The sequence below is a fragment of the Molothrus aeneus genome, chromosome 25 (genome assembly GCF_037042795.1).
Source record: "Molothrus aeneus isolate 106 chromosome 25, BPBGC_Maene_1.0, whole genome shotgun sequence".
Taxonomy (NCBI): domain Eukaryota; kingdom Metazoa; phylum Chordata; class Aves; order Passeriformes; family Icteridae; genus Molothrus; species Molothrus aeneus.
The window spans coordinates 6,250,636-6,262,898 of record NC_089670.1 but is presented as its reverse complement, the minus strand read 5'-3'; the positions used below and the strand labels follow the sequence as shown (position 1 = coordinate 6,262,898).

Sequence of the window (12,263 nt, the reverse complement as noted above, 5' to 3'; positions counted from 1 at the left end):
AGGCACATGTACTATGTGCTGTGGTAGCAGGATCTCAGACCAAAAAGGCTCCAGGTTCAAGGGAGACAAGCTGGAGCAGACTGGGATGAGATGTGTAAATGAAGACCGAGTAGGAAATTACCGCTTTGAGATCACACTCAGGGAAGGGAATCAGCAATTTTAGACCATCATATGCTATTTGTAACTGAGCTAAACACTGTCTGTGATCTTGCAAATCAGAGGGTTGTGCTTGATTGAAAATTGCCAGTTCAGACTATATGAGAGTAACAGAGAAACCTTTCTTACTCTTCTCTTTGTTTTACCTTCTCATTTGAACCCCAATGTTTCACAGAAGTCCTTTGATGCCCACCCAAGGAGGGAGAGCCAAGTGAGACAGCTGGCATGGGTAGGGGATGGGGTATGGGTGTCCATCCGCCTGGACTCCACCCTGCGCCTCTACCACGCCCACACCTACCAGCACCTGCAGGATGTGGACATTGAGCCCTATGTAAGCAAAATGCTTGGTAAGTTCCCAGGAAAAACTGGTGTGTTCTTGCTGTCTGCAGCTTCCTTTTCCTGCTAGAGATCAAGCAGTTCTTACTGCAGATTTGGGGTAAAGGTGGGTGGAAAGGCCAGTTAAAATCAGTTTGTGCAAACTTGAATCTGGAAGTAGAAGCCTAAGTCAGTCTGTGAAGCATGATGGGGGTGATGGGTCATCTGTTACAGTCTGTTGACCTTACCTGGTGTGTAAAGTGTCCTTAAAAACTCATAACTAATGAAGAAAGTGGTGGTTGAGTTGGGCAGGCACCAATAGAGACACTACAATCTTTCTCTTTTTCTATACTGATGCAATTTTTTATAGCTAAAAATGGGAAGAATCCATTACCTGCCTGGAAGAATTGCCTAATTTTTCAAAAAAAAACCCCTCAAAATAGGAAATTTTTATTGCTGTTGAACCTAGTAAGCTCTCTGATTATTTTCATTAATATCTGTATAAGAGCGGTTTGACCACATACCTTACACAACAAATACAGGTAATTAGGCTCTGGGAAAATTCTTCACAAGTCACTGCTGTGCATTGCACACGGCTGGTGTCAGCCTTCTGCTCCCCTCATCCTGCTAACAAATGAGAAATTAATTTAAATTGATTACAAACCACAGTCTTATATCTGTAAGCTCACTTTTTTGTTTGTTTTAAAAGCTGGTAAGCCCCAAAAAATTTTACTGTGCAACATTAAGGACCTGTTTTGCTTTCTCATAGCTAATGTTAGACTTTTGAAACATAGGTTCTCAATTTAATTACAGTGTTGTAGCCTTCTAGGTTATCTTTACAACTTAAATGTGCTCCTCTACTTTGTTTCTGTCTTAAGTGGGAGGGAATTACTTGTCTGTGTGATTTGGGAGCTGGATTTTAGATTCTTTTTTGTAGAACTGAAATTATTCTTGCTCATAATTTTTGATGAAAAGCATCTTTTGTTTTTAGGTACTGGTAAACTGGGATTCTCATTTGTGAGAATCACAGCACTTATGGTGTCTTGTAATCGTTTATGGGTAGGAACAGGAAATGGTGTCATCATCTCCATTCCATTAACAGAAAGTAAGTAAAATATCAATGAATAGCACTGTGCAATATGCTGTAGGCATAAAAAAAGAGTATTAAACAGCCTTCAGGTGCTTGCTAATGGATAGAAAACTTCACTGCCAGGTTTGTAACAGATCAGGCCTGTGTGATGTTTAGCACCTATATCTGTGTATGTGATTACAGTTACCCTGAGAAAATAACACATCTCCAGAATCTCCTGTACTGCCATTTGAGCAGAGTTGACTTGAATCAAAGGGACACTTTGAAGCCTTAGAGGTGTTCTAAGCATTAAGAGCATTGATAGATGTTTATTGCTTATATGAGACATCATTAGTTTTCTTATTAATGTTATTTTTGATTGCCATGTGATCACAAAATCCATTTTTCTTTGATTTGAGGATGTTGATGTTGTTGTTGCTAATACAATTTGATTTGCTTTAATTTTTGAGAATTCATCACAAAGTGCGTATAAAGGACTGGAACAGAAGTAGCACAGACTACTTTAAAGGGCACGTTCAGAGTTATAGGAGCTGTAAATACATTCAAACAGGGCACTAACATCCAGGTCACATTCCAATCATGTAAATTGTGGTTTTTGCTTCATAACAGACCCCAGACTCTTGTGATAAGCTGAAACTAATTGAGGGCAGTTGAATCTCAGGAGAAAAGAACAGCTCAAGGGCAAACCAAATCTTAAATAGGTAAAGCTTGGGAAGAATCTCTGTGTAAATTGATTGCATATAAATAACAACACAAAAAAAAAGCCTCAACACTTGTGCCTGAGACTAATGTTATAACAGGTGGACAGAAGTTTCAGGAAATAAAATGCAGACCTCTGATAGTCCTCATTGTACTATTGTTACTTAGAAAATAGTGTGGTCTGACAGGTGGAGTTTTAGGGTGATTTAATAGTGAAAACTCTTCATGTTGTATCTGCTTTGTTGAACAGCAAACATGCATTGTTTCTCACGTTGTTCCATTGCATTGTCCATCCATTCAGTAACTGTCTTTTTTTTTTTTTTGCATGAATGTACTAAGGAAGGACAGACTTCCTGTCATGGATTTTGAGACACTTTAAATCATGCTTTCAAAAATGATAGCTCTTAATTTGTGTCAAGATTAAGTTAATGTTTCCAGAGGAGTTTGTTTTAAGCCAGGAGTGAACGGAAGTCCCTATTAAAGCTGTTCAGTTGCATTTCATTTCTGTTGGTTGGTTGTGGGTCAGAACAGCCTTTTGGGGGTAGCCTGATAGTGGGGCTGAGAACTTTGGTCAGAAATAGTAATAAAGCAGTCACATCCTTGCATAAGCAGTGGCATCTCTCAATCCCCTGGGTCTTAGTAGCAGGGCAGCAGATGATGTTCCAAAAGGGTACTTGAAAACATGAGTCATTCTGTATTACTCTGGAGCCTCCTGCCAAGGAAAGAGAGAAAGGGGAAACGTTGCTAATCAATAATAAACTTAAAAATATGTGACAGTGCTTTTGTGGTCTACTTTGTACTGGAACTTCTATAGTAAGATGCTGTTCTTTGTGACTTTTGATCGAATTTTTGGTAATTAAATATCTATTGTTTTTTTTAGGAGCTAAAATTTTAAGCTCTACCTTATCAAAAACCAAAATATGAGCAGTGGGTTCTCATTAATCCTTCTCCTCTACTGTCATACCTATCCATTTCCCCTTTCCTCCTTTCTCACTAGCTGTAATCCTCCACCAGGGACGTTTACTGGGGCTGCGGGGTAAGTGCAGATTCTGAACCAAAACCTACTTTCAGGCTTATAATAGCCACTTTGAGGCTGTTTCCCACTCCTTATAGATTTACCCTTTGTATGTTCCTAAATGTTTTTCCACTTGCAGTTACTGCATTGCAGCAGTTTTATGTTTGCTAAATGGCCACCAATCTGCTCAGCAGTTTAGCATATCATCCTTTGTTGCAGCTGAACTCTCATATAGACTTTCTCTTCCAGCCAGTGTGATATCACATCTTATAACTTTGTCATTAATCCACATCATTTGCTGTCTTGTTACAAATCACTGTTTCGTTTACTACTTTGATAGTCTTTGGAATGGAGATGGCTTGTATGTCTAGCATGAGTACTTCTCTGGTTTAATGTATTTTAAAACTTCACAATAAAATGTAGATGTAGAATGATAATAGAGTAGCTCTTTCATGGCCATAGGTGGCTGTTTCTAGAGAATTTTTGCTGGCAAGGGCATACATTATGATTAGTTGGAATGAAACTGTCTTTAATTACATGTTTAATTACATGGAATTTGCTCATATTGAAACACATTAGAGGTACTTATTTTCTATGAAAGACACAGTCCAGTCACAAATTATTTTTTCCCAAAAGTAGGATATTGAAATCTGGTGTTTATGCTAGACTAATAAGAATCCTGCTCCATTTTCTGATGTACTTAAATAACGAAGCATGCAATCTTTTTCTTTCCAGCTCTGTCTTGAATTGGCATTGCTGCCCTCCTGTTTCATTTTTATCTAAGTTGGCTTTAGCTTTTAGATGGTACCATAAGGTTTCTTACCAAATAACCACTCCAGCAATTTGTGTTTTGAAGTAGAAAACAACCTCTTCTTTTACAGCCAATAAATCAGCAGCAGGCTCTGGAAACCGTCCGGGGAGTGTGATCCGTGTATATGGAGATGAGCATAGTGACAAAGTGACTCCAGGGACATTCATCCCCTACTGTTCCATGGCGCACGCACAGCTCTGCTTCCACGGCCACCGGGATGCTGTGAAATTCTTTGTTGCAGTACCAGGTGAGGTTTTGTTACCACCTTCAAAAGAGGTGGTTTTTTGGTTTGGATTTTTTATTTGTTTGTTGTTTTTTTCCTTCATTCACTTAGTTGAACACAGTGCTTAGCCAAAGATAGCAAGAATACTCTCAGAAACAATGTATTTTAATTACAAGGATTGTCTGATTGCTAAGTACAGCCCTGTTTAATGGGAGGAAAAGGGCTTGATCACAAGCAGGGACTTTGCTTCCTTCTGTGAAAAAGGTGCTGTGCTAAGTGAGCACTTGTGTGTTAAGAAGGCATTCAACTGCTTTAGGCATTGTCATCTAATGACCAAGCACAGAAGTTTTTACTCCGAGATAAGGCATAAAAAAGTGTTCTGTTTTCCACCCAGGTCAGGTTGTTTGCCCTCAGAGTAGTGGTGGAGCAGATCTAACAGCTGATAAACAAGCCCAGGAGTCCTTGAACCAGAGTCCCTTAAAATCAATGTTGGTGATAAGCGGTGGAGAAGGATACATTGACTTCAGGATGGGTAAGAAATCTGAGCTTTAAATGAGACATGCTTCATACTGAAAGGGTATTAACCACATAATAACTGCTGCTGTGATTGCAGTGAGTGCATTTGTGTGGTCAGTATATACAGTCTTTACCATACACTGCAGGGGTAGAAGTATTTTTATTCTGACACACGCCTTCAGCTTCTCCTCCTCCCAACGAACCATGACCTCTGGGATGTGAGAAATGATGCTCACTTTTAAAATTTCAAAGGTTTATTAAACTTTAATGTGAAAAACGCCAATCACTTGTTTTTAAAATTTTAAAAGTTTAATAGTAATAAAATGGTTATAAAAATAGTAATACAATTAGAGTAATAATAATTTGGACAATTTGAATTAGGACAATATGAGACAACAGAAACAGAGTTACCGACTCTGGGTACCTTTTTCTGGGCAGCACAAGCCCGAAAAAGGACACCCGTTAGCAAAGGATTAACCCTTAAAAGCAATAGCCCGTTGAATATTCATATATCCCACACATGATGCATAAATTCCATTCAAACAAAGGATTCGGTCTGGTCATGACAGCTTCTTCCTCCTTATCCTAGTGGTGGAGTTCACTTTCTTACATCTTGATTGGAGATCAGGTGTTATTGTAATAACAAGCCAACCCTCCCCAAATGCCCCAGCTACCGAGGCCATCCCAATGCAAGGGGGACGACATATTATAGTAACATAACTATACATCTACAAAATTTCTCTTAACATATACATAACATTTGCCCCTTAATTGTGAGAGCCAACCATCTAATTACTCATCTATTAAATATTAGACCCCGAATGTTTCCGGGTGTGTCCTGCCTGGCTTCGTCTGGCCTCGCTGCTGGGACAAAGGCTGCAGCTGTGGTGTTTTCACCACAGAGATACCTTTGGCTGGCTAGGTGCTGCAGCTAGGCGCTCAGAACAAATCCAGGCAAAATAGGAATTCAGTTTACCTTTGGTGGAAAAGGTTCAGGTGACGGTGAAGAGAAAAGGAGCGGGTTCTGCCGTAGAGCTTAAATCCAGAGTTTTATTTCAGCATGGTAGGCCTCTGAACGTGGTAGCAGCTCCCAGACAGACACCCGGCCGCATGGTCTCGTGTCCTTTTAAACCCTGGGGACAGGGGGAGGGGAGGGACAGGTGAGGGCCAACCAGGTGTGAGGAGGGGAAGGGGTCAAGGGATGTGGATGCTAGGACAAACCAATGAGCCCAGGCCTGGGGAGCATCTGCCAATCACACGATGCCTTGCTGGAAGGTTAAGATTGATGGGCAGCTCTTAGGCAGGAGGGCAAAAGGCCGGGGGGAAAGATTGGAGCACCTGAGGAGGTTTGGATAGTTGAAACAGGAAATGGCGACACACTGCAACACTCATCTGTAACAGGAATGACTGTGTCAGAAGGTTTATTTGAAACTCTGCTTTGGAGTCATGTACCACCTTCCTGTTAATGCTTTCAGTCTTTCTTTGTCAGGTTAATCTTCTGTCTCAAACTGCCGGAAGACATGTCCATAGTTACTTAAATATGCAGACTGACTAAAAACAAGTCATGTTAAGTGGAGAATACTCAGTGTAAAATTTAGTGATTTTCGAGTGGGAAAGTAGATCACTTATCTCTGCATGCCCATCACTGGTATTTGATCACTGTGCATGCCCATCACTGCTATTTGATCACTGCTTTTCTTGGATGGCAGTTTGGCATGATCTAGCCCATAAAAGATTTCTTGGATAAACATGTATCTTCTTTTTTATTGAACTCTTTGGGGAAATAAAGTGAGAGCTGTTGTGATTTTGTGCTTATAATCTGCAGCTGGAGACCTTGACAAAAAGTGCATAAAAAGGTGTCACAACCCTTAGACCTTCTTTTGACCTTTTGCCTAAATCTGTCTGTAGTCTTTCAAAACCAACCAAACAGCAAAACAACCCACATAAACCATTACAAAGGAAAACCCAAGAAGGCCATTCCAAATACTGTCATCCCACTAATCAGTGACAAGCAGGTTTCCTGGGGTGACTGTGTTGGATTTCCTGTGAGAGGCAGGACTGGAGACAGTTCTGTGCCACAGTGCAGTGAGGGCTCAAGTGCTGCGGTCACTCAGGGCAGCTGGAACAGCCACATTCCAAATGCTCACTTTGCTCTCCCTTTGGCATGATGGCAAAGCCATGAGCTGAGTGCCAGTGCTGCCTTAGCCCAGCCAGTGCCACATGAGCCAAGCAAACTTTGGGGCTACTCTGTGTTTAGCTCCCTCAGCGCCCTCCAAAGGAGTCTAACCAGAACACCAGCCAAAATTTGATTTGGCACCTTCCTGAAGGTGTAGGTCAGTTCCTGTTTCCTGTGATTAAAGAGACCTTCTGGATTGATGGTCCTGGCTGTCCATGGGCAGTTCAGTGTCACCTTTGGTCCCAGTCAGCTGCTGTCACCCAGAGTTCAGGTGCAGCTACAAAACTGCTCTTCTTTTTGAAGAGCAATGATGGAGAATATGTTCAAGACTGTCTTTGCCACGGTGGGCAGAGTTGTGACCAGCTGGAATAACTGGAACAGGAGGAAAGAGTGGGAAAGGTTGACCACAGACATGAATGTTGTGTTGACTCACACGTGCTCAATTACAGTTCTTGTCCCAGAGCATTTACATGTTTGGGTTTGTCCCAGAACACTTTGTAGTGGCAAAACCATCTCTATGTCTGCCTGGTAGTTTGCAGATTAGGTTTCTCTCCATTAAAGGGTTATAAGTAATGAAACATGTAGAATATGGATACTTATGAAACTGCCATTATTTTTTGGGCTAGAAGTAAAGAATATCACCAGCAGAATGCTGGGCTCTGAGATAATTATGCAACACACTCTGTTTACATTCACAGACTTTAATATGTTTTTATATCAGCATATGGCAACACTGTCTTTTTAGTGTTTGTCTTGCTGCATGTGGTGTTGATGCTGCTCTGGTTATTGGCTGCCTCAACCAAAGCTGTTTTGTTCCAGGTGATGAAGGAGGAGAATCTGAACTCCTGGGAGAAGCTCTACCACTTGAACCTTCTGTAGCCAAAGCTGAGAGGAGTCACTTGATAGTGTGGCAAGTCATGTGTGGCAGTGAGTGAGCTTGTAGGATGCAGTTGGAGATCTTAAAAATGGTGTGGGGGGGGGAGGGGGGAAGCAAAAAAAAAATGCTTCTGCATGGTTTTTTTTTGTTGTTTGTTTGTTTTTTTTGTGAACCTGTTTCACTACATGATGTTGAAGCATTTCTTTGCTGTTTAACTTTATATTGAAACCTGTCATAGTTCAGCTACACAGGAATTAGCTTGTGCTGTTTTACTGCACCTGTGTTAAATGGAACAGTGTGAGGAAATCAGATGTTTCTCCAGCTGGTGTGCACAGCACAGTGAGCAGCTGATACAGTTTGACTGTACCACAGCAATCTCATGTGTTCACTTCTTTGGTAGTCTCACTTGAGTTCAGCTTTGTTCCAACTGAGCTTCATTTCACTGTATAATGCATTGGGTAAAACAGCAAAGTTATTCCCAGGGTATGAAAAAAATGGACAAATTAAAAGATGGATTACTAGGACTCATCCAAATACTTAGTGAGGGCTAAAGCAAACTGTATATTTCAGCTTTTGTTTTCAAACCTGGATAATCTTTCTCATACACTGTACACAGTTTAATTTGTTACATTCTTCAGAATTTGTGGGGGGAAAGAGGAGGCTGTATAGGAATTAAAATGAAAATATTTAAATAAAACAATATTTTCACTATTGAACCTTAAAGTTTGACAACTGCTGCCCTCAGTAATGAGCAATTTTGAGCATGTTTTTCCATTTCCCTGACATGGAACAACTCTGGTTCTAAAGGGTATTCTTAGGTTGATATAAATTGGAAAATAACTGTAAAATTCTCAATCAGGGGATATGTTTTGTTCTTTTCTTAACCCCTTATGTCCTAAGCACTTAGAATGATCTTCTCTGCCTAACTGTTCAAACTCATAAGGCACTATGTGTGTGAAGGCTGGAGACCTCAATTAGAGCATGAGAAAAGACTGAAAGTGTACAGGGAAAAAACCACATTCTACACAAGTGAGATTGTAAAGGTGATGCCTAAGGCATCAAAGGAAGTGTAGTTCCACATAATTAGGTACAAATTGTCTTTTTTTTTTTTTGTGGCTCCATACCCCAGTTTAGTTAAAAAAATAAATAATTCAGCAACAATATTATCCGGTAATGCAAGGACAGAGAAAATTACCAAAAGTCAAGAGACTAATCTTAGGCTGACATTCTGTCTACTCATCATCTTTTTTTTAACCATAAATGTGAGTTTAAGATGGTCTTCCTTTTACATTGAAATTTCTGCATTAGTATCAGACCTAAGTTAAACACTTCATGATTTCTGTACTTCAGAACATTTAAAAACCCAGATTTGCTCTTTAATTTAGTCTCTGGAAAGTAAAAGTTTTGAGGGGTTTTAATATACATCCAGCATTTACCCCCAAAAGGCTGGAGCTGTTCAGATTAGCAGAGAAATTTAGTAATGTGATTCTATGAGAGAACTGAACAGTTTCAGAGGAGTAAATATAGAAACACTTTTTTAAAACTGCCTAAACATTTTTATGCAATAGGAGCAGTTCTGGTCTATCAGACAAACATATGTTTATATATTTTCTTAGTTTTTAAAATGAACGCATTTAGCTGAGGTCTATTGTGTAAATATATATTTAGGCAGCTTTTTCAAATGCATATCATAGCTGATAAACCAGAAAGTCTCCATTCAGGTCTATTGGTTAGATTTATATCTATAAATACTTTTTAAGCAACATATTTTGTACACAGCTGTTCCTCTCGTAAATATGTATTTAGGACATGAACTATGTAGTAAAAATCCTTATTAAAGATGTTTAATATCTTAGTAGTATTTTTCTCTTCAGAATGCCAAAAGCAATGAGAGCATGTTGTTCATAATTTGCTTTCCGTATTCATCTTGAATGTCACTCTTAAAGTACGTTGGCTTAAATATAAAGTCTGGAAGCTTATTAAAAATTATACAAATACCAATTATACAAAAGTAACCTGAGTCAACACTCTTAGACCTATTTTAAACTTATAGGCATGTATACTGAACACGAAACACATCTGAATTAACTGATGGGATGTCTTAAGAAAAATGGTGTCTAAACTTTTACAGTTGTGTAGAATCTTCACTGTGAGTGGTGCCGTTTCATTGCATTTCCTGCCATTTTCTTGAATTTATTTCTTTTTCTCTTCAGAAAACACAGTCTCCAAAGTTTTTTAGTCACTGGTTGATTGTCACATTCTCATGTTCTCAGAAGAAAAGCGCACAATTCTGTTCCTTGGTTCTTTGTAGGATTTGATTTGTTATTAAAGACAAGCTGTTTTCTCTGAGTGGCATTACTGCTCCAGCTGGAGCAGTGCAACCTGGCAAGTGTCTACCTGGTCTTTTGCCAAATGGAGCTGGCCCACTGTGCCATTTTAGCCACTTCAGTGGGCCAGCTCTTGCAAATATTTCAGAGAATGATGGATTGCTTCTGTCCAAAAGTGGAAGGGTTTTAAAGCAGACAGTAGTTGAACTCTGTAGCACTATGGGTGTAGATAAAGGCATGTGCACTTCTCTCTATTTCTCATTTAAAAACTTTATCTCCTGTTGTAAGGTACAGTAGATTAATTGGGTCCTGTTGCCATCACAGTGTGCTGGGCTGTATAAACTCCCCTTATGGTCACTTTGAAAGGTGAATAAAGCACGCAAATCCCAGGGACTGTGATGACAATACACCCTCAACTCTGTCTCAAGAATGTGTTTATGCATTACACTCGTGATTAAAGCATCATATAAATAAGAGCTAATCTCTTGATATCTACAGCTTGTTAATAGTTTGGAAACATTTTGAGCACAAAATATGCAGCACGTGACTTGCCTGGGTAGGGGTGTTTGCATGGTGAGGGTGAGGCTGCATTGTCGATTCCTTGGGAAGGTCTTCCTGTACCAGATAGGATTGAGTTGACAGGGCATAGACACTTTATCATAGGCTGCCTTAGTAATAAACAAATGTTTAATCTGTTTTAATATACTAACTGTTCTAAAGAACGTATGTCTTTAAAAAATGCTGTGCAACTGAATATTTATTTCCATGTGAGTATTATAAAAGTTACCAAAGGATTAAACCTGACTTAGCACTCTGTAAATGGCCCTGTTGAGGTGGGCCTTGTGAAGGCCTCGCTCTGTAAAACAAGACATGGTAAACTCAAATACAGGTCTTCTTTAGGGAAATTAAATGTTCTTTTCTAACAGGGTTATGCCATATTGTAACAACCTATATTGCACCTCAAAGCATTTTTCTATACACTAAATGTCTCTCCTGCCCTCTAACAAGATTAAGTTTCCTTTATTAATTTTGTTGATGCACATTTCTCAATCTTTTAAACATATATTTTAAACATTTTATTGTCTGTAATTTTTGAAAGTTTTGTCTGTTGGACACTTTATGCTCAATTTTACTTGCCTCTGTAATCTGAGATGGATTCTACAGCGTTAAACTTGCTGTCTGTTAAAACTTGAGGCTTCTTTTCTGTGAGCAGAAGAGCTCATATAGCAGTGTAGTTATTTCAGTATTTATTTCTATTATTGAATCCATGAGGTTCAGAATGTAACTTTGTACATGAAATATATATAAATATGTATATGAAACATGCATTGGGTCATTGTGTTCTTTGTAATCTCATGTTAATTTTGCAGAGTTTTGGTGCTATCAGAAGACACAATTTTGGGGATTTTACACTAATGCCAAATATTGTCATTATCAGTGATGTGTTTGAGTCAGTCTGGGACTAGTGTTACCCTTCTCTCTCGTAGTGGGGTCAGACAAAAGCTGTGAAGAAAAGCTATGATGTCTGTGCCTCTATTAAGATACAAACCTGGAGGAGAATCTGCTTAATGCAGCTCAGATTAAATAGATTATAACAGATGAAATAGATGCTGACACTGAGATTTATTTATGAAATTGTTTTAGCAGAGGTTCTTCAAAGCTCAAATGCTTGCTGGTTACTTCCTGCTCAGCAAAGGAAGTGATGTGTTTTTAAGGGAGAATAATGAGGACATGGTGACTGCAGAAACAGAACACTTGGCCAGAGCCAGGGTTTCATGTTTTCCCAGCTCACCTGCCCCTTTCTAAGCACATTTGTCCCAACTGTGTGTCCTGATCAGTATGTCAGGAGTGTCCCTAAGAACCCCTGGCTATTCCCAGGGACTGAGGGAGCCACACTGGGTGCAGAAAGCTGTGCTGAGGACACAAAACCCCCCTGCCCTCCCTGTGAGTGTCACTGCAGGTGCTACTGCTGCCCTTGGGCACTGGTGAAGGGCTCACGTTAAGTTGTTTAAAACTTCCAGAACAAAAATGCTTAAGATTTGTTTGCACAAATGCATG

The 12,263-nt window shown here is 39.6% G+C and overlaps 1 protein-coding gene across 5 annotated transcripts in view; it reads left to right on the top strand.

Moving 5' to 3' along the window:
* The window catches only part of SPAG9 (sperm associated antigen 9), a 63,041-nt gene extending 51,510 nt beyond the window's left edge, over positions 1 to 11,531 (top strand). For 3 of the 5 annotated variants that reach the window (XM_066565782.1, XM_066565786.1, XM_066565784.1), the window contains 6 exons: positions 332 to 503; positions 1,463 to 1,576; positions 3,258 to 3,296; positions 4,157 to 4,333; positions 4,704 to 4,841; positions 7,821 to 11,531. In XM_066565782.1, the coding sequence (XP_066421879.1) occupies positions 332 to 503; positions 1,463 to 1,576; positions 3,258 to 3,296; positions 4,157 to 4,333; positions 4,704 to 4,841; positions 7,821 to 7,936 (756 nt within the window). In that variant the 3' untranslated portion in view covers positions 7,937 to 11,531. The remainder of the gene's footprint in view (positions 1 to 331; positions 504 to 1,462; positions 1,577 to 3,257; positions 3,297 to 4,156; positions 4,334 to 4,703; positions 4,842 to 7,820) is intronic. The other 2 variants (XM_066565783.1, XM_066565785.1) reach the window with 1 other exon arrangement.
* The last annotated feature ends 732 nt before the right edge of the window (positions 11,532 to 12,263 follow it).